The 22,714-nt window shown below is 49.7% G+C and overlaps 1 protein-coding gene across 4 annotated transcripts in view; it reads right to left on the bottom strand.

The window, feature by feature from the left end:
* KATNIP (katanin interacting protein) overlaps positions 1-22,714 on the bottom strand; it is a 233,032-nt gene that overhangs the window by 155,339 nt on the left and 54,979 nt on the right. For all 4 annotated transcript variants that reach the window (XM_069570404.1, XM_069570402.1, XM_069570403.1 and 1 more), the window contains exons 3-5: positions 16,990-17,066; positions 7,741-7,910; positions 4,727-4,824 (exon numbers count right to left, since the gene is read on the bottom strand). In XM_069570404.1, the coding sequence (XP_069426505.1) occupies positions 4,727-4,824; positions 7,741-7,910; positions 16,990-17,066 (345 nt within the window). The remainder of the gene's footprint in view (positions 1-4,726; positions 4,825-7,740; positions 7,911-16,989; positions 17,067-22,714) is intronic.

Below are 22,714 nucleotides of genomic sequence, written 5' to 3'. Positions count from 1 at the left end.
AGTGGGTGCTGGAGAAGGCTGGGGGAGAGAACAGGCCCGTTAGGCTTATGAGGAGCCCTGCTTCAAATCCCCTTCCCCACCCCCAAGCCTGGTCCTTTCAGGCAACCTCCAGGGATGTTTCCCAAACAGGAGCCCAACACGTAATTCTCCTGCTGAAAACCCTCCAGGAGAGTCCTCACATTTAAAATGAAAGCCACATTCCTTCCTGGGGTCTTCTAGGTCCTCTGACCTATGAGAGTAACTGACCCCGACACTCACTTACTCCACCACCGTGAGCACCAGGAGAGTGGGCCTGGCCTGCCTCACTCATGCTCTGACTCCAGAACCCAGAAGTATCCAGTAAATGGTCCCCAGATGAATGAAGGACTGAATGAGAGTGAGAACATACTGGAGGGAAAAGCCACCCTCGGCATGTCCCCCTTGGCTGATGACGACAGTCAGTGCTGTTCACTGCCAGCTTCCTCTGTGCTGGGCACCACTGGGCGAGCTCAGTCATCAATCCTCATTAACTACCTGGTAGGGAGGGTGCCATTACCAACCCTGCTTATAGAGGAGAAGACAGGCACAGAGAGGTTAAGCCGTTCAGCTAGTAGGTGGTGCAGCTGAGGCTTGGAAGCCAGGCTGCCAGTCCCTGAGTCTGTGCTCTTAACCCTTTGGACTTGCCTGTCACCTGCCGCCGGGTGTTCTTACCTGAAGAAGTGGACTGCTGATGGCTGCCTTATGGGCAGGCAACCCAGCCTGGGGGCTAGATCTTTCCATTTTCCCGGGGAATTAGGAATCAAGCTTTTTTAAAAAATACATAAAATTTTTTGAATTAAAGTGTTAGCAAGTGACTAAGTCTCTTATAAATTGTGTGAGTCCCAAAACCATTATCTGGGGGGCAAGTTGAGCCCACAGGCTTCAGGTGGTTAATTTTCAGAGTCTACCAGACTGGCCTTCCAGACACTGGAGAACAGCTGTGGCATCTCCCTCCCAGGATGAGCTGTGCCCATGTCTTCACAGTCGGATCTTCCGGGGCAGGCACTGAGCCTGATTTGGGCATTTGGGGCACACTTGCCGACTGCCTGGCCCATGGTAATACATGTTCATTAACTTAATGGATGACTTCCTTCATGACTGGCTCCCAGTCCAATTGTCACTTCTGAAGACTCCTGTATTTGTCTCCATCTCTGAGGGGTGGTCCCCAAAGGACTGTGTATGGGTGGAACAGAGTTGATGGGATGGTGCCCTCCAGCACCCATTTCACCCTCCTCTGAGGGTGCCTCTTGGTTCACTAGAGGCCTGAAAGCCAGACACTGCGTTTCCCAGCCTCCCTCTCAGCCAGGGTCTGGATGTGACATGGGTGTGGCTGATCCGATGGCCTCGTGGAAGGTAGGCACAGCAGAGGTGAAGTGGAGACGAAGGGGACACACGCCAGCTGCTTCTGTGCCAAGCATGCGGTAGAGGCCAGGAGTGTTTTCATTCACGTCCCACCCTGGCTGGGTGAGCTGTGGGCGAGGTCTTTCTTCCACGTGCCTCACTTGCAGACACAGGGTCGCTCGGAGGCCAACGGCTGTGGCACTGGCTTCCTGACGCCTCGATCACAGTTCAGGTAGCACTTTCTTTTACTCACTTACTTATTTTTGGCTGTGCTGGGTCCTTGTTGCTGCGCACGGGCTTTCTCTCGTTGTGGCGAGCGGAGGCTACTCACTTAGATGCGGTGTGTGGGGGCTTCTTATTGCGGTGGCTCCTTTTGTTGCAGAGCAGGGGCTCCAGGGCACGTGGGCTTCAGTAGTTGTGGTCCCCCGGCTGTTAGAGCACAGGCTCAATGGTTGTGGCACCTGGGCATAGTTGCTCTGCAGCATGTGAGATCTTCCGGGACCAGGAATAGAACCTGTGTCCCACGCACTGGCGGGCTGATCCTTGTCCACTGTACCGCTAGGGAGGTCCCAGGTGACACATTCTTGAGGCTGATCCCCCATCTTCCCTCCTGTGTCCTAGGTAACAGCTTTCCTGGCCGGCCCATTCGAGGATACTGGGTATACTGCTCCTGGAGGCCCAGCTCAAGCTCATCCTCTTACCAGCCTAAGGATTTTGTAAGCACTCCCCCCAATTCTAGCCTTCCATTCATTTATGATTCAAATAGCCTGGGGGTCTCCACTGTTAGGCACTGACTGACCCCTGATGGACTGGGTACAGAGGACAATTACAGCCTTTGTGGCATCAGGAAGCCAGGGAATTAGCCATGATTAGGCCCTGTGAAGTGCGGGACCACAGGGAGAGACCAGGGAGGGATGCTAATTAATCTTAGGCCAAGTCTTTAAATTGCACAGACTCCGGGGCCAGCCATTAAGTCACCGTCTAAGACGCAAATAACAGCTCCTGATAATAGAAGGCACTCAAGACAGCTTGGAGAACTGTCTGAAGTGAGAAGTGGAGAAAGGCTTCATTAATGGGAAATTAATATTCATTGCTGGGGACAAAAGGAAGCCTCCGGGCTGTGTGACCCGAGGGCCTTGCTCATCAGCAGTGAGATGAGGCTTGGGAGTTAGGCTGGCAGGAACACCCCTGCCCATTTCACCTAGATGTACAAAAGTGCCTGCAGAGAAGTAGAATCACTGGGTTTGGAGTCACAGGCTGAGGGTCCAAACCTCAGCCACTGTCCTCCGCCAGTATCTGTGGGAGCAGGTCACCTTATTACCTCTCTGGGCCTCGATTTCTTTAGTGGCACAATGAGGATACTCACGTTCCTCTGGGGTTAGCAAAGATGGGCCAATAAAAAGTATTTGCTGTTCATGTTCACCTGTGGTTTGTGTGCACATGCTCAGTCGTGTCCGACGCTTCGCGACCCCAAGGAAGGCAGCCCGCCAGGCTGCTCTGTCCATGGGATTTCCCAGGCGAGAAGACTGGAGAGGTTGCCATTTCCTTCTCCAGGGGATCTTCCCAACCCAGGGATCTAACTCGTGGCTCCTGCTCTACAGGCAGATTCTTCACTGCTGAGACATCAGGGAAGCCCTAGTATTTACATAGATCCGAACATATGCTATATGTGGAGCCCTGGGTTACAGTTCATGGGGTCGCAAAGAGTCAGACACGACTGAGCGATTAAGCACAGCAGGGCGCATACCAAGGTCACAGGTGAGAAGCAAGACGGCACTGAAACATGTATATTACCATATGTAAAATAGGTGACCAGTGCAAGCACAATGCGTGAAGCAGGACACTCAAAGCTGGTGCTCTGGGACAACCCAGAGGGAATCGGGGGGAGGGAGGTGGGAGGGGGGTTCAGGATGGGGGGACACATGTGCACCCATGGCTGATTCATGTCGATGGATGGCAAAAACCACCACAATATTGTAAAGTAATTAGTCTCCAATAAAAATAAATATATTTTTTTAAAATCTCTGGAACTGACCAAGCCCCATAGCAATCAACTGTTGCCATGAGCCTCCAGATCTAAACCAGCCAGTTCCCTGACCCCATATTAGGTAAAAGACCCATCCTATTACCCACCCTATAGCATGCTAACCAGTCACCTAAGGCCACCACTCCAGTAGGAACTTTCTCTGCCCTGAGGCTATAAAAATTGCCTACTAGCCTGTGAAAGGGTTTGGCTCCGCCTTGAGCCAGCTTGCTGTTCTAACAGTCTCCCTCTCCAATAAACTTGATTCTCCTCCCATTCTGCCTCATGGAAATTATTTTCCAACTCGCATACGGACCATGACAGTATATATACATATATGTGTGTGTATATACATATATATATATGTATGTATATACTGTGTGTGTGTGTGTATATATATATTATATGTATGTTGCCTAAGCCTCATCTCAGATCACGTGAGCCAGAATCTCTGAGGGTGGGGCCTGAGCATCCCAGGTGATTCGAATGCACAGTGGGGGTCCCCCTGGTCCCAGATAAGGCCACAAGGGAAGGTGTAAGGACTACAGGAGCAAGAACTCCGAGCTTGGAGCAATAGATTTGGACCTGAATCTTAATTCCACCCTTTCTTAGTGATTGACCTTGGAAAGCTCACTTAATACTTCTGAGCTTTTGTGCCCTCAGCGTCCTTAAGTAGGAAGGACATGGGACTTCCCTGGTGGTCCAGTGGTTAAAACTCTGTGCTTCCAATTCAAGGGGCACAGGGGTGTTTGCAGAACTAAAGATTCCGCGTGCCACATGGCATGGCCAAAAAAAAGGAGGAAGGACTTTGGAATATACCCTGCAGGTCTGCTGTGAGGGCAAAGGAGAGGAGTCACGTGGCAGCTTAGCCCACGCCTGATACTGGCAGTTGCTCAAAAAAACAAGCCGCTGAACCAGCAGCATCAGTAGCAACCTGATGTGGCATCTCAGGTCTGTGGGTTGGGGGTGTTGTCTTACACACTCACTGTATCCCCGGCACCTGAGACCGTGCCTGGCATATCACAGGTGCTTAATAAAATCATCTGTGAGAATGCATCATTACAACGGGACTGTGAGTCTGACCTGTGATGCTGTGAGTCTGACCTGGGGTGGCCCCATCCAGAAGGGAGGATCATGTCACAGAGAGGGCTGGCGGGTCCCCAGGGCTCCTCCGCTCTCTAGAGGCCAGTGCCACAAGGTACCACGGCAGCGCCCAGCTAGACCCACCCCCTGCCCCTGGAGATTCTGAATACTTTTTACATTTCTGCTGTCACAAGAAGCCTGCTCCTTATTCTAAAGTGTAAGCTGGGGCCACTGTCCTGACTCTGCCCAGGGTTTCCAGACCTGATGCCATCCTCGGCGCTGGACTTTGCTGGGAGCTGTCCGTGCACTGCGTCTCAAAGCTTCTTCAGCTTCTCGAAACAGCGTTCTTCGTCCACAATCTGTACAGAGATGAAGGGAGGAGAATTGGTGAGCCCCCAAAGATGAGCTCACACTGATGGTGGTTTTGTAACTTACAGCTACAATGTCCATCGGGGTGCCCAGGGTCGTATCTGTGAAGCTCTTCACTTTTATAGCACTCTTTGTAGCCACAAAGCATCAGAAAACGAGCTAAATGGGGACTTCCCTGGTGGTTTAGCAGTTAAGAGTCCATGCTTCCAATGCAGAGGGCATGGGTTTGATCCCTGACTGGGGAACTAAGATCCCACATGCTGAGCAGTGGGGCCAAAAAAAAAAAAAGAGAGAGAGAGAGAAAGAAAACAAGCTAAATGCCCAACAACAAGGGATGGCGAGTCAGTCACAGCCCCTCATGCTATGGAACAGTAGGTATAATAGTGGGCAGCTGAACTGGGCAGTCTACGTACAAAAGGAGCATCTCTAAGATACAGAAGCAGGTCAGGACAGCACGTACAACAGGTCAGCCAAAGGAGGGGCGAGGGGAGAGAACCGTTGAATGACTGAACATACAACTGGGGACCCAAATTCAGAAACTCCCATTATATGCCCTTCCCTGAGCCCTAGAAAGGCCTGCTTCTCCTAACCAGCAGGTCAGCGTAAGTCTCCCCTATGAAAGCTAGGAGAGTCCATCCCATTGCCCTTTGCCCTGGGGGCTAGGAAACTCATGCTAAACTCCAAGTTGAAATGCAGTGGCTTTCCTTGGGGAAGGTTTGAAGACACCACTTTCTCCTTTTATCCCCTTGTTGTATTCATTTTTATTGCCTGTTAATGGCTTGGGATCTTACATACCTATGAGCCAATGAGTTGGAACACAAATCAAGAATAGTGTGCTACAGGGAACTCTGCTCAACATTATGTGGCAGCCTGGATGGGAGGGGAGTTTGGGGGAGAATGGATACATGGATATGTATGGCTGAGTTCCTTTTGCTGTCCACCTGAGAGTATCACAACATTGTGAATCAGCTATACTCCAATATAAAATAAAAAGTTTTTTAAAAGATTATTGTGTGCTGGACACTTGAGACTTCTTATCATTCAGTCCTTCTGGGAAATCTGCAGGGTAGGCATAATCACTCCCATTTTACTGAGGATCAGAAAGGACCCACTTGTCAGAGGTCTCAAAGCTAGAAAGGGGCAGGATGGGGTTTGAATCCAACCCAAGAGTCAGACATGACTGAGCGACTTCACTTTCACTTTTTACTTTCATGCATTGGAGAAGGACATGGCAACCCACTCCAGTGTTCTTGCCTGGAGAATCCCAGGGACAGAGGAGCCTGGTAGGAGGCCGTCGACAGGGTTGCACAGAGTTGGACACGACTGAAGCGACTTAGCAGCAGCAGCAGCAGCAGCCTTGCTCCAAATCCTCTTCTCGTAAGTCAGTAGCACACTGGCCTCTCAGACAAAATGACGAGTCTTGAAAGGCACTCTGGCACTCACTCGCCCCATGTTAAAGATGAGCAAATGGCTTCCCCAAAGCAACACAGCCAAACTGTGTCTGACTCCTGTGTGTGTGTGTGCACATGCTTAGTCACTCAGTCATACACGACTCTTTGAGACACCATGGACTGTAGCCCACTAGGCTCCTCTGTCCATGGGATTTCGCCATTTCCTACTCCAGGGGCTCTTCCCTACCCAGGGGTCGAACCTGTGTCTCTTGCATCGGCAGGCACTTCGCCACCTGGGAAGCCCCAGTCTGACTCCTACGTGCTGCCATTTCATTCATTCCTGCTAAGTAGCTTCAGTTGTGTCTGACTCTCTATGACCTCTTTATGGACTGTGGCCCGCCAGGCTTCTCTGTCCATGGGATTCACCAAAACATTTTGGGGGCCTATATGGGGCCAACCACTGGATTGGGAGTCTTCAATTCCACTTCCAGATTTTATTTCATGTGTCCTTTTATTATAGGATACATGAAATCTGATTAAAGTCTGTAGAGTATGGATTTGGAATCAATTATCACAGGGGTTAGGTACTGAAGTTAAGACACAGTGAGTGAAAATCAGATCTCACTAAAATTATCCTGCTGCTGCTAAGTAGCTTCAGTTGTGTCTGACTCTCTATGACCTCTTTATGGACTGTGGCCCGCCAGGCTTCTCTGTCCATGGGATTCACCAAAACATTTTGGGGGCCTATATGGGGCCAACCACTGGATCGGGAGTCTTCAATTCCACTTCCAGATTTTATTTCATGTGTCCTTTTATTATAGGATACATGAAATCTGATTAAAGTCTGTAGAGTATGGATTTGGAATCAATTATCACAGGGGTTAGGTACTGAAGTTAAGACACAGTGAGTGAAAATCAGGTCTCACTAAAATTATCCTGCTGCTGCTAAGTTGCTTCAGTCGTGTCCGACTCTGTGCGACCCCATAGACGGCAGCCCACCAGGCTCCCCGGTCCCTGGGATTCCCCAGGCAAGAACACTGGAGTGGGTTGCCATGTCCTTCTCCAATGCATGAAAGTGAAAAGTGAAAGTGAAGTTGCTCAGTCGTGTCCAACTCTTAGCGACCCCATGGACTGCAGCCCACCAGGCTCCTCCATCCATGGGATTTTCCAGGCAAGAGTACTGGAGTGGGGTGCCATTGCCTTCTCCAAAAATTATCCTAGACCTTTCATTAAATGACTGGTACGTGAGATCCAGGAAATGTAAAAGCCAGGAATTGACTAATCTGGTCTCCTTTGTCCTGCAGGAATGGACACCAAGACTAACTTAAAAAGAAGTTTAAAACAAAAAAGAATCTCTCTCTCTCTCTCTGTGTCTCTCATTTTCATGCTATCTCTTTGTGGCCAAGTGGACAGAGTTAACTTGCACGGGCTCACTAGTTTCTGTGCGTGGGATGTGGCTCCATCGTCCCTCATTTGTCAGCAGAGCTGGTGCTGACCTGGCAGTCCTGTGCTCACCATGAGTCCCCTCAGTGTGGGAGGCGCTTCTGGAAAAGTCGGAGTGGATGGCTTTCCGAGGGGACGCCTTCAGTTCAGAGTTGGCCCCGTTGACATAGACCGAGAACCCCTGTTCCAGGTGCTCCAGCCTTAACTGCACGGGGTCCTTGGTTTTCAGATGCTTTAATATCCTGGAAGAGAAACGATCACCAGCGTCTCATCCGAGGAGCCTGAGCCACTGCCCACCCCCATGTGGGGAGGGACCTGCCGCTCTGACAGGCAAGCATTTCTAATCAGAGGCTGGGTTGCGGGTGCCCAGCTGTTCATCTATAAACAGCCCTAAGAGGCCCATTTCACACATGGAGGAGCAGGGAGCGGGAGGCTCCGCAGGCCCTGCTTTCATCCTGAGGCTCAAAGGTACATCAGCCAAAACCCGGGTTCCATCCTTGCCGGTGGCACAGGGACAAAAGCAGGTGTGTGCACGCTGCTACACATGGCCTGGATTTCCTGGGGTGATCCCAATTTCGTGCACCTCCCCTTGGTGTGGACAGCAGCACTTTGTTCCATGTGGAACAAAATGTGGTCTAAGCCTCTGTGAGTCAGATTTCACGAAACACATCCTCACGTTAGAAAACAGCTGCCATCACGCCAGGCAGACTGATTTTTGGCTTCAGGAAATAAATGTGTTCTCCAGCACCCCTGATATCCCAAATGTCATCATTTTACATTCAGATGCAGTTTAAAAATATACCAGCGCAGGCTTTGTTCAAGATTAATGATGTGATGATCAAACCCTTTGCCTGCAAGGGGCTTGGCATGCGCGTGGCCAGGTTCCTTGTTCAGCTTTCTCCAGAGTCCAACCTCGCACTTTGGCTTTATCCTTTCCCCACTCCTGATGGTCCCTGCCATAGACAGGCCCAATGTCCATTTCAGAATTGCTCCCATCTGACGTCAAACCCTTCAGAGCCTTTACAAATGGCCGCACACACTCCTACACCAACGAGATTTCTTTTCGCAGAAGGAGAAATGCAAACAACCATGGTGGCAAAAAACAAAAATTAAAAAGTGGATCCTCTTCAGTGATTAAATAAACTCCTACCAAAGTAGCAAAATGTAAATTTTTAAAAACAGTAGTGGGATTTCCCTGATAGCCCACTGGATAAGAATCAGACTTCCAATGCAGGGAACACAGGTTTGATCCCTGGTCTAAGATCTCACGTGCCACGGGACAACCAAGCCCACTGGCCACAACGGCTGAGCCTGAGCGCTGGAGTCTGCTCACTACAGCCAGGGAAGCCTGTCTGTTGCAACTGTGCCCCGACACAACCCAATGAAGAAGAGTTTTAAATGTAATAGTAACGGTAAACCATAAAAGGTAGAAGACACGCTCTGTTCTAAATGCTTTCTGTGCAGTAGGTGCGTAGTCACTTCAGTCGTGTCTGACTCTTTGTGACCCCATGGACTGCTGTCTGCCAGGTGCCTCTGTCCATGGGATTCTCCGGGCATAAATACTGGAGGGGGTTGCCATGCCCTTCTCCAAGGGATTTTCCTGACCCAGGGATGGAACGAACCAGAATCTCTTACATCGCCTGCATTGGCAGGTGGGTTCTTTACCCCTAGTGCCACCTGGGAAGCCCCTCTAAATTAGAGCCATCTCCCATTGTTTGAGATAAGTCCCATAAAGTTGAGGCAAACACAGAATTCGTGAATACTGAACCACTGTTTCTAGGGAAAAATACAGGATTTGGTTCCTGTGAGCCTCTGGTCACAACGTGTTCATCAGCTGATCAAAATAAAACCTTGCTTTATGTGTGTTTCCGTTTAAAGGTACCTTTTTAAATATATTGGGCTTCTCTTGTGGCTCAGCTGGTAAAGAAACTGCCTGCAATGCAGGAGACCTGGGTTCGATCCCTGGGTGGGAAAGATCCCCTGGAGGAGGGAAAGGTTACCCACTCCAGTATTTAATATATATTGATACTTAATACAGTAACACTCATGCCAGCAGCACTCCAACTCATGACTAAATGAGGCTTAACTAACACGTGTATTTTCTCCACAAGGGACATCATAGCCTCCTGGGCTTAGGAATGTGGGACAGCACTTCCACCTTATGCCAGGGACCAGTTTAAACAGGGAATTCACCAGTGAAAAACACAGAAATGTAAAAACACAGGACACTAAGTAAAACACAAAAAGGACACTTTACTGTATATGGTAAGGGCTTCCCAGGTGGCACAGTGATAATTCACCCCCTATGGGGTCATTAATTTTCTTAACCTCACTTAATAGATAAGGAAACTGGAGCACAGAGAGGTTAAGTAACTTGCCCGAGGTCACACAGCTAGTATGGCAGTGAGGCTAGGATGCAAATTGAAGCAGTGTGGCTCCAGAATCTTCGCCACGACAAAGACAACTTCAAGAGCTAGCAAGCTGAAACTGACAAGCTTAGACATGGCTGGAAACAGAACACGTTACGCGCTTGGTTTTCGCTCAGTCAGCAAATAGTTTCTGATCAGGAACAATGGTCGGCACCCAGTCCTAACAAAACCACGAGAGCGACTGGAATGTCCCACACTAGGGTAGTGGAAACGGAGATCTCTTGTAGCTGTTATAATTATGAAGATTCTGTCGAAACATGGCGGATGTTTGTGATCTGTTCAGAGAGGGGTGGAGGAGGCAGGATAAAAACAGTACCTAGGCGATAAGCGCAAAGTTGGAAAAAAGTGTGTTTGTGGGACCCAGAGTGGAAGGTGATAGATGTGAAAATTAAATCAGCTGTTGAGCGAGGGTGGCGGCATTGTGGGTGATTTCTTTGTTTGCTTTTTCAAATGTTTCTTTGGTGGTTGATACATCCATCTTTTCGCCAATCGTGGCAGGAACATTCATTACACACTGCTTATCTCTTGCCAGCCTCTGAAGCCTGGGAGATGCCTGATTGTTGGGCAATAGCATAAAACAGAAGGAAAACATAAGTAACTAAGAGACAGTTTCCAAACACGGCAGGAGCTGCGCTCTCTGGTGCAAACAATCAAAGGACGCAGTGGATACCAGTGGTCCCCGGGGAGGGACAGCAGGGAACCCAGGCCCTGCAAGACCCTGAGATGGTCGGCAGGTGGAAAAATCTGACCACCTGGCCAGGCAGCGCCTGCCTCAACTTCCTTCCAGAGACCACCTTTCCTCCTGACGCTTCCTGAATGGTCGCCGTGGCATCCCGCTACCCAAGCTCTGTGGCGGGCGCTCCACGTGGGTCTCTCTTTAAGCAGACTGATTTATGAAAATGTGGATTTATGAAACTGATAAACGAGGAGATAATTAGTCAGACTGTGAAAGGACTCACTAGAGGAACTCCTCTACTGCAGCTGAGCGCATCAGGAATACCCACGTGGCATCAAAGAAAAGTGGGTGTTTTTTTTTTTTTAATGGATAGCCTACTTTGCATAAAAAACTGCCCTTGGTGTACAGGATTCAGGAAAATCAGATTCAGTCCCCTGCCCTGGTGGAGATGGAGCCCCCAAGCACCTGCTGCCCTATCACACTCTGTCCCCTTCCAGCAGGGGTCCCCAGCCTCTGGGACCTAACGCCTGATGATCTGAGGATAGAGCTGATGGAATGATAATAGAAATAAAGAGCACAATATGTGTAATGTGTTTGAACCACCCTGAGACCATCCCCCTCACCCGGCCCATGGAAAAATCATCTTCCACGGAACCAGTCCCAGGTGCCAAAATGGGTTGGGGACCACTGCCTTAGAGATTCTGTAGGTTTCCTATCACGAGTCTCCCTGCCTCACACTGCGGTTTAGTATCTGTGTGCCTGTTTATTCTCCCTTCATGCCCCCCACCCCAGGTGTGGGGTCTGTGCTGAGGGCAAGGAAAGGTGAGGAATACTCTGAGAACCTATTTCTGGAACTCAAGGTCTAGCAGGAGAGAGAAGGCATGGACGTCCATTCTAATACAGACCCTGGGCATCTAACCATGTCGCGGGCATCGTTTCTGCTCATCTCGTGATGACCTTCGGGGGCACTTGTACAGAGAGCTCTTTTGTACAGAAGACGAAGTGGAAACACTGAGTTAGTGCACAGGGAGGCACAGGGACTGTGACCGGGGACGCGAGATGCTTGACATGGGTGGTCAGGGCACAAGCAGGGGTTCGGGTGAGGAGAGGACTTAGCTGAGCTCCAAGGGAAGGGGGCGCGTTGCTCACAGGTCTGCTCGTGACCAGGCTTATAACAGCTGTCGTGGTCTATAGCCTTGGCTGCTGTGTGACTGTGGGCTGGCCACATGCCTCCTTTGGACCTCAGGAAACCCCAGGGTCAACCGAGGGGCTCTCCAAGTGTCAGGCATTCAAGGACTATCTGGATTTTTTTTTTTTTAATTTGGCTGTGCCAGGTCTTAGTTGTGGCATGTGGAATCTAGTTCCCGAACCAGGGATTGAACCCAGGCCCCCTGCATTGGGAGTGCGGAGTCCCAGCCACTGGGACACCCAGAGAAGTCCCTCAGCTCACCGTCAAGAAGACATATTTATCACCAAAAAGATGACGATGGTGATGGAGAACGCATACTTGGATGGGTGGGCTTACTGCAGACCCTCAAACACTTTGTCCTGCTCAATCCTTCACTGGCCCAGGAATTAAGATCCTGGCATTGGCCTGTTTTATAGATGTACTTGTCCAAGGTCAGACAATTGAGGAAGCGGCTGGGATTTAAATTCTGGTCCATGAGGCTCCAGAGCTCATCTCCCTGCCACGTCATCCTGCCGTTTCTGGTCTCCTCACCAGGCATCACGCCACAGAGCTCCACACAAGGAGAGTTCAGAGGAGAAGCAGTGGCTCCCAGGTAGAGCTTTCTGGAGACAGTGGCATTTGAATGAAGCCTTGAAGGATGGAGAGGCGGAGGACAGTGGTGCAAGGAGCTTGCCATTCCTCCTGGGACCTAGTGGCTCACAAGCTCCAGTATTTGTCCTCTAGGAGGTCACCAGCCCCCATCCATGTGGGCGGAGGTGGCATGGTGCAGAGGACTGAGCTCTGTGCTGGAGGCTCTGCCATTTCCCAGCTTTCATGGGCAGGTCCCTACACCTCTGGGGCCTGTCTCCTCTTCCGTAAAATGAGACCCAGGATGCCTAAGCTCATGAGGATGGAAGGGGATGCCAGATGAAGCTCCAGCTCAGAGACTGGTCTGTGCAAGACCCCCTCGGAGCTGGTTCTCCCCTTTCTTCCTCTGCCTAAATCTTCTCATGAGGCAGTGGGTTCACCTCTCAATTGGGTACATTTTCCTGTAAGTTTCCCTCAAGCAACTTTTTTTTCAAAAAAAAAAAAAAAACAATACCATTGCTGGATTCTTAGATCTTAGACCTGCCGCCCTCTTGAGTGTATATTACAGCCCCGCTTGGCCGTTAGCTCTTAACCGTTCCTCCTGTCTCAGCCCTTTGATGATTCAGGCTGCTTTTTCGTGGGTCCTGTTAGGCATGATTACATCTTTCATGAGGCCGCCGAGTGAGCAGAATCACTAAGCATCCTCTGGGCGAGGGTTGTGCGCAGGTGAACAAGAGCTGCCGCATCTCCCCCACCCTCCCTGGTCCTCTCCTGGAGTTCATGATCACTCTCTGCCCCTTCTGGCCCAGTCCTGGGTAGCCTTGTGCTCACCTACCCCTGCTGCAGGGAGTTCCTTGAAGGCCAGGGCTGTGTGGCAGACACCTGTCCTTTTCATTTGTCCAGTCACTCGCCCCCGTCTTCCAAACACAGCTCAGATTCCCCTTGAGAACCGCCCCCTTCCTCCTCTTACTCCACGTGGTTTGAGTGAGACTCACACCCTTGCCCAGCTTCATGGGGTGGCCCAGGAGGGGCCAGGCAGACTCTGCCACCCCACCAGGCACAGGGCGGCGGTTGGCTCATGGATGGAAACTCAGGACTTTTGAATGAGGATGGGCCTCAGCATTTCTGCTGGAACAATTAAGAAAGATGTGTTTTCTTCCTCTAGAGGGAGAATGTCAGTGGGTTTCCAGGGACTGCCTTGGCCTCTGTGAGGGAGGTACCTTTGTGAGATGGTTCCAAGGTGAGAAAACAGAACTGAGAGATGGACAGTGACTGATTTCAGTGACCCACTTTGAGTACCTGGATCCAACTATGCTTGAAGCCTGCCTATCATCCCAGATCTGTTTATTTCACAGGGCAATCAGTTTCACTGTATAAAGTCATTTACTCTGGGCTCCTGTCCCTTCGAGCAGAGGAGCACTGACTAAGACTGCCTGTGTCCCCCTCATTGCAATGTTCTCCTTCGTACTAGTGGCAGGTACTGACAAGGTACTCGGCGGAACCCTGCTGAAAGAATAAAAGAAAGACCTGATCAGCATTTTGTGGGTAGCTGTGTTCCGGACAGGTCTCTAAGAACTCAGCCCAGTGACTATACACCCCCTTCTTGGGTCCCAGGCAACCCAGTACACAGACTGGGTTTTCACCTCCCTCTGTGCTCAATATGAAGTTCAGAGGCTGGGATTTCCCTGGTGGTCCAGGTCACGACTTCACCTTCCAGTGTAGGGGGTGAGGGTTTGATCGCTGGTCGAGGAGTTAAGATCCCACATGCCTTGTGGCCACAAAACCAAAACAAAAAACAGAAGCAGCGTTGTAACAAATTCAGTAAAGACTTTAAAAACAGTCCACGTAGAAAAAAAGAGTTTTAAAAAGGCTCAGAGGCTGGTTTTCAATCCAGTCATTTTTCTAATTGGTGTATAATTGCTTTACAATGTTGTATGAGTTTCTCCTGTACAGCAAAGTGAATCGGCTATATATGTATATATCTATGTGTATAGATCTACACACACGTGTATATGTACCCTCCATCTTGAACCTCCTTCCCACTCTACCCAGTCTTATAAGTAGATTTCCAACTCAATTTCAGTTTATACCTACAAAAACCCTCCATAGTGAACTTAGAGCCACTGGCAACCCTGGCAGATTTCTCTCCTCTGGATTACTCATGATAGCGTCAAACAAAACATAAATAAGAAAGTACAGAGAATTTGTTGGTGGTCCAGTGGCTAGGACTCTGTATTTCCACCACAGGAGGCGCAGATTCAATCCCACCTGTTGCGTGGCACGGCTAGAAAAAAAAATGTAGGGCCCAGCTCCATTTCCTGGCTGCATGACACTGGGCAAATGCTTGCTGTCCTGGTCTCCACTTCCTCATCTGTAAAATGGGTGAAATAACTGCCTTATCGGGCAGTGTGTGGATAAAACGAGAGGATGGGGGCGAGCTGCCTGCCACACAGCTGGCACTTCAGCAAAGGTGCCTTTTCAGGCTCAATCTGATGCCAGCTCCGGAGCACTCCCACTCTGCATATGTCTCCATTTGGAGGCGTTTCTAGCTTTACCTTCTAATTCCCTGTCATCAAGCCAGCTCCCTCTCGGTGACAAACACATCTCCCAAATTTTATGGCAGCTCTATTTGGACTTTTTTACATTGCCTTTGTGCTGCGACCTCATCTCTGGCTCTTCCCAGCTATGCTATTGGCTGGTGCCTCTTTGATCACACACATATTGATCCTTCAATTAATGAGAAGCAATTTGCTCACGAGGAACTATGATACTCTCCTCCCAGACAAGTCACGTGTATATGATTCAATGATCGCCCAGGTGTTTGGTGGCACCATCCAGCCTGCCAGAAACTGAATAAAAACATTCTGTTCCCTAGCATTAATGATGATAAAAACCCACATTGGTATAATCAGCACAAGCCTGGGTTTGAGGTTGCCCCTGGGACGGAGGGAGACCAGAGCAGCTGGGCACATGGGATGTTGCCTGGTATTTCTGGCTGGTCTTGGAGAGTTTATCTATTCAAAGGTGCTCTACTGGGGGCAGGACTGCCTTGCATGCAGGCATCTGGAATGAGGGCAGGTCTCATTGTCATAGATACTGGAGGTCTTAGTGAAATTTAGTAAGAGGACAGGTAGGCAGGGATGCTAAACTCCTACAACACATGGGGCAATCCTGTACATTAAAAGCTTTCCCGGTGCAACACGCCTCCAGGGCCCCAGCTGACAAGCACCTGGAATCCAGCCCATCAGAGAAGGGCTGAATTCATATTCAGAATAAGAACCCCCAGACTCTCTTGCCTACAAGACCCCAAGCACAGCCCCAAAGCACAAAGTCCCAAATAAGTTCCCCTGTCCTTCCCGCTCCTGCAGATCTGGGGGGTGTGGAGCTGTAGTATCTTTCTGCCTGTTTTGGGCTTTGATTTGAATTCATTACCAACATCTTGGGGGTACTTTCCAGGTGGCGCTAGGGGTAAAGAACCTGCCTGCCAATGCAAGAGACCCAAGAGATGCACGTTCGATCCCTGGGTCAGGAAGATCCCCTGGAGAGGGGCATGGCAACCCACTCCATTTTTCTTGCCTGGAGAATCCTATGGACAGAGGAGCCTGACAGTCTACAGTCCATAGGGTTGCAAAGAGCTGGACACAACTGAAGCTTCTTAGCACGTACACACGAACATTTTAAAACTCAGGATATTTCACCACACAAGTCCAGATTTTCAGTGTCTCCTTGGAGGATATGAACCCCTGGGCCCGTGAGAGTTCCAGGCACCCACTGTCCCCACCAAGCTAGCTTCGCTCACTGCCTGACCCCTCCTAGCATCTAAGTTTGCAAACCCAGCTTTCCCCAAGGTTCCAGGGCCTGAACACAAACCATAATGAACTGCAAGTGAACTTGCGCAGCCTTGCAAAGGCCCGGAGAACATTATAATACTCTCCAACCAGACCACAAGCTTTGACCTCAGTACACATGGCATCGGGCTGCAGGTTTTTTATGAGAACCGGCACTGCAGAGTCAAATCAGGACTGACAGCTTTAAACGACATTGACCAACTTCAAACACAAGTGTAAAAGGACTCCCCCTTTACATAACAAGGCATGATTACAGGCTCAGATTTCTGGGGACCTTCAAAGCCTGTGAGATCACAGGCTAGGTTATTCACACACGGGCCCTGCCAAATTCTAGCTTTTCTTAACAAACCCAGGTCCTCCCAGAACGGAGGCACAGAGACGAGAAGCGGGCCCCACACGTCCGACGGTTTGCTACAGTTCAATCGAAAGATGCGATTAAATCAGTGAATGGAGAAATAGGAACTGGGATGGCAGATATTATTCCAAGCCTCGGCGTGGAGGGCGACTGCAGCCTGTTCCGATGTGAAACCGAGCCTGCACGCTGTTAATAACTCTAAATAGGCTTTTGATTTGGTTAATATCAAGGGCTGCTGTCGGGCGGCTGCATCTTACCGGTTCCTCTGCTGGAGCAATATTAAATACTCATCGTGCTTCTCATCAAAGTCTGTCACCATGTCCTTAGCGTAACCCTGAAATGAAGAAACAGAGCGGTGTGATGTCGGAATGCAGGGGAGCGTTTGCTGAGGCCCAGGTACAGCACACGCCCCACGGGAGGCCGGGAGGCAGAGGCTGACCTTGACGAAGGCCCGGCCCCCTGGGCGCATCACCGGGGCGACCCAGAGCCCCAGAGACTGTCTGACGGCCCAGTGGGTCTCGAACATACGCAACCAACAGTCTACGAAAGGGAAAAGGGCGATTTGATTCCCCAGCCTCACTGTTCATTCCTCCCATGCCCTAATAAAATCAAGGACTCAGAAGATTTGGGCTTTACTGTTTTCTCCATGCTCGTGATTTGGTGATCTCTATTGCCCTAACCAGATGGAACCCAGATCAGTTGTTTGAGAGAGAAATCTCATCTTTTTTTTCTTGCCACTGTGAGAGAAATGCATGCTTATTATAAACAACTCGGTCATTACAAAAATATAGGATGCAGAGAGTGAAGGTCCCTTTGAAGCAGATGTTTGCGGTTTTCCGCTTCCCCTTCTGGTCACAGAACTCTGGATTTCTTTGGGGGAACCATTCAGTCCCTTTTCCCAGTTCGCTGGCTTCCTTAGATGCCCTTGAAAGTTCCTTTGATCTCCGCTCAGGTCATATGACCTTGACCTTGGTCTCGCCCATCAACACAGTACTTCCCCTGGCCGCAAGGATCCACTGGTCAGGGCATGAGCCTCAGCCTGAGCCTGAGCCTTGAAAGTCAGCCCAAGGACTTTACTGATACTCCTGGGGAAAAGCTACTCTCTTTCCACTCGGGTGCTAAGGTAACGAGACGCAGGCTTGGAAATGCCTGAGAACGAAGGCAAGGAAGAAGACAGCAGATCCCAGTGATGCAAAGATGGAGAGTCCTAATGACATAATTTGAGCCCCTGGATCCACCCATGCCTGAAGAAGCGGCTGGACAACTTAGTTATGACCCTAACGTTATTTTGTTTCAACTGAGTTTCTGTCATTTGCAGCCAATAGAATTCTAAGTGGTATACCATGGCCTGATGATTAGAGATAACCCCTATTAAAGACTTCTACAGCCCTGTGGGGGAGGGGGCAGTAAATGTATAATAAACTATAAATATTAAAAGTGACATACAGACCTCCCTGGTGGTGAGGTGGATAAGAATCTGCCTGGCAATACAGGGGACAGGGGTTCAATCCCTGGTCTGGGAAGAGTTCACATGTCCAGGTGTAACTAAGCCCGTGTGTCACAACTACTGAAGCCAGTAAACCTAGAGCCTGTGCTCCGAAACAAGAGAAGCCACCGCAGGGAGGAGCCCGCACACCCCAGCCAAGAGTAGCCCCCATTGGAGGGAACTAGAGAAATCCCACAAGCAGCGACGAAGACCCAGCGCAGCCAAAAACAAATGAATAAAGTGACGTACGTAATACCAGTAAAACCTCCATTATGATTCGATACATATTCCACTAGATGCTTTTCTTTGCTTATAATATACATATATCTACATTTATAAACACACACACATTCTTTTAAACGAAAGTAGGGTCATACTGTAAACAGTGCTTTGCCATCTTCTATGCTTAACTAACTTAACTTCTTAACTAAAGAGACAGTGTTGGCTTCTAGTCACAAGTCAGACAGATTAAGTGTTAAATGGCAAGTGAGATGCTTGTAATAGAAACACAATTTGTGTGAAAATCCTAACAATTATCATCGGGAGAAGAAAAAAAAAAAAGAATTTCCATCATTCTCTTCTTAGCTTCTCAAAATCTGCCTTGCACCCCATTAATCTACCAGAGCTCTTCCCAAGGGTGACCCATAACCTCCTTAAGCAAATATGATAGCTCTTTCCGACTTCATCCTTTTCCATTGATCCGGGGCCATGGGGAGCTGTTCCCACCTGTCCGTCCCCCAAGTTCTCCCCCTCTAGCTTCTAAGGTTCCGAACGAGGCTCCTCCACCCCCTCCCCCTGCACCTTCTCTGGCTGCCCCTCTTCCTTGGCCTTGGACGTGGATGGTCGCTGTCTGTGTCCACCTCAGCTGTCTGTGCCTTTCTCCTTCTGCCTTCCTGTCTCCTTCCGATTCCAAGGAAACGGGTCCCTGGGGTGGGGAGGCCAGAGGGGCCCTGCTAGTCCAGCGCTGACACCCTAGCTCCCCTCTCACCCCTTTTCCTGCAGGAAGGACCCTAGGTTGTGGCTGTCTGCTTCCTTCTTTCCCTGTCGCCCCCCCCCCCACTTTTCCTCCCATGCTCCCCTCTCTCTGAGCCACCTAGGGACAGGATGCTGGATTCCCATCTTTTCTTTCACCCTGAGTCTCTGAAGCCTCCAAGTTTTCCTGAGGTTTTTCCAGCTAGCTAATCTAGCCAATCAGGAAGTGAGGAATAATAAGAAAGGATGATACTATGAAATCATAAGAAATTTAAACAAACTAGCAATAGGTGTTCCTATTCCTATTTCCCTGGCTTCCTGAGAAGCCCAGAGACATTCCTTGGTCCTCCCTGGACTGAGTCCTGCCTCATCTTGACTGTGAGGAAAGCACCATGACCTCAGGAGAGCTGGTAGGTTGCGGGATATGGGGTCTGGAGAGGATTCTCAGTTCCTTTTTCAGAACAACGTGTATACGAGGCGGACAGTTGACGCAGCATTTCCATATACATGATTCTGCTTTGATCTTCGCGGCAACCCTTGAAGTGGTTATTACCACCCCATTTAAGATACAAGGAAACCCATCCCATGCGCCTTCTAGAAACACGGATCCTACTCCACGGTAATTTACATAACTATTTTGAGATATTAAAATGGCCACTGATATATTATGGTACAGGATGAAATATTCAATGACATTTTTAGATGAAATATGAGACTTCAAAGAGATCTCAGCTTGGGGTGGGCTGCCCTGGGTTTTCACCTCCGGGAATACATTCATTCGCCTCTGCCAGGAGGGAGATGTCATTGGAAAGATTTGAAGAGCTCAGGCACAGAGCCAGCAAAACTTCTCATCAACCCCATATTTCTCAAATGCTGATGCGTGCACAAATAACCTGGGACTGTGTGGAAAGCGGGGTTCTGATTCAGGGGCCCAAGCTGACACCTGTAACAAGCTCCCAGGCAATGCCCGTGGGCCACACTTTGCCAGCGAGGCACTGGACCAGCCCTGTTTACTCCTCATTAATCACAATATGCCCACCTCTAATCAGGTCAGCATTGAACTTGAGCTGTGAAGAATGTGAGCTTTGGAGTCCAGTGTGGGTTGCATGCTCAGTAGCTAACTTGAGTCCAACTCTTTGAGACTTTATGGACTGTAGCCTGCCAGGCTCCTCTGTCCGTGGGATTTCCTAGGCAAGAATACTAGAGGGGTTGCCATTCCCCTCTCCAGGGGATTTTCCTGATCCAGGGATCAAACCCACATCTCTTACGCCTCCTGCGTTGGCAGGTGGGTTCTTTACCACTAGCGCGACCTGGGAGACACGGCTTCAAGTCACAACAGTGCTACTTGCTTCTGTCAAATGGGGGTGACAATAGTACCTGTCCGGTTGGATCTGTCTTTCCCTCATAGGCTTCCCTGGTGACTCAGTGGTTTAAAAAAAAAAAAAATCCACCTGCCAATGTAGGAGACACAGGTTCCATCCCTGATCTGGGAAGATCCACTGGAGAAGGGAATGGCTACCCACTCCAATATGCTTGCCTGGGAAATCCCATGGACAGGGAGCCTGGTGGACTACAGTCCACGGGGTCACAGACACAAATTAGTGACTAAACAACAGCAACAACGACATAGGATGGAAGGTGAGTTGGATGCAATAACAGTAAAAAGGCCACAGCGCGGAATCTGGCACTTGGGTAGTTCTCAATGAATGTTAGTTAGAATTCCATTTAGGGAGTTCCATTATTGAAATAGTACTATCTTAGCCCCGCCCCACCCCACCCAGCTCACCGCTGTCTGATGCCCTAATTATTTGATTCCCTTCCCCTCCCGGCTCCCCCGAGATCCTCTCCAAGGCCCAGCTCAGCTCCCCAAGTCTCCATGAAGGCTTCCTCTGCCGTTCTCACCCCCTCTCTCTTCAGCTCAGTTTGAAACCCCGCAATTAGTATTAAGTTACATACAATACAGGGTGAAATCATATATAATTAAGTGCTACGTTGTAAGCCTTTAACTATATCTATTGCTCACTCATTATCTGGGGATTTGGAGACCTGGAGGGGAGCCCTGAACTCTGCTACTTACCTTCTCTGAGCCTCTGTTTCCTTGTCTGTAAAAAGGGGATGTTAATAAGGTCTACCTTGCAGGTCTACTCTAAGAATTAACCAGGGGAAAAGTGGAAGTCATTAAGGATCCTCTTCTTTCTTCTCAGTACTGATTCCCTAGCTGGATTATAAATTTCTGGAGTGTAGAACCGTGGGGAAGTGGGGGAACCAGCCATCATGTGGGAAGCCTAGAGCCCTGGGCCCCAGTCTCAGCTTCCACATTGTCCAGCTCTGTGATGGTAACCGCTGAGGATGACCAGTGCCCACCAGTTAACTCTCGCCCTGGTCAGATGCCAGACACCTCTCTTCCTGGCACGGCATATTTCACTTTGCTGAGGCTTTATTTCTCAGGCTATAGAATGTGGAGTGTGAGAGTGAGTGAGTGAGAATTAATATTTAAGCCTTCCCCCTGGAGTAGGAAATGGCAACCCACTCCAGTATTCTTGCCTGGAAAATCCCATGGACAGAGGACCCTGGCTGGCTGCAGCCTATGAGTTGGCAAAGAATCAGACATGACTGAGCACGCACACACATCAGACATCCTGCAAACACAGGAGAAGCATGTAAAGTACCAAGTTTATCACCATCATCTTTTAGCAAATGTTGATCAAGTGTTTACTGTGTGGCTGTTACCTATGCAATGAGGATTTAACAAAAACTTCAACCCAGTGGGCAGCCAGATCCCAGCTTGTCTGTAGACTGTACCCAACCCGCAGTCAGGGGCTGATCCTCACAACTCTGCCCCGCATTCCGGTTCTGAGGGATGTGAATGGCAGCCCCTGCTGTCATGCGCTCAGTCAAGCAACACACTGGCCAGGGGTCTATAATTTAGGGAAAGGCCTGCAGTGGGGTCTGGGGACACCCATTCAATTGAATGCATAAGGGTATTTTTCTGGGAAGAGAGTCCGTCACTTTCATCAGATTCCCAAGGGCATCTGAGGCCAAAGAAAGGAGACGATCGACTATGCTGTGCTGTGCATAAGCAGTCCTGTCCGACTGTTTGTGACCCTGTGGACTGTAACAAGCCGGGCTGCTCTGTCCATGGGATTCTCCAGACGATAATCCTGGAGTTGCCATGCCCTCCTCCAGGGTTTCTTCCCGACCCAGAAATTGAACAGCAGTCTCCAGCACTGCAGGCAGATTCTTTACCAGCTGAGTTACCAGGGAAGCCCCAAGGGATTATAACAAAAGTGTATCAAATGTGATGCCAGGGATCTGAAGGAGGGGACTGGGAAGGCTCCTGAGGGCACGACCAGGCTCAAATCCTTGGGAGTCATCCTGAAAGCCTCACTCACTCCCTCACTTTCCCACTCCAGTCCAATCCATCAGCATCATGTGAGAAATACCACGTATTCCCTAATCTGACCACGTCTCCCCACCTCCTTGCTACCGCGCCAGTTCAGGACTCCTCGCTGTCCTCCTGCTCC

This window comes from Ovis canadensis, chromosome 24 (assembly GCF_042477335.2).
Source record: "Ovis canadensis isolate MfBH-ARS-UI-01 breed Bighorn chromosome 24, ARS-UI_OviCan_v2, whole genome shotgun sequence".
Classification (NCBI taxonomy): Eukaryota; Metazoa; Chordata; class Mammalia; order Artiodactyla; family Bovidae; genus Ovis; species Ovis canadensis.
Note: the sequence above shows the minus strand (reverse complement) of the source record. Positions and strands in the feature narration are given on the sequence as shown.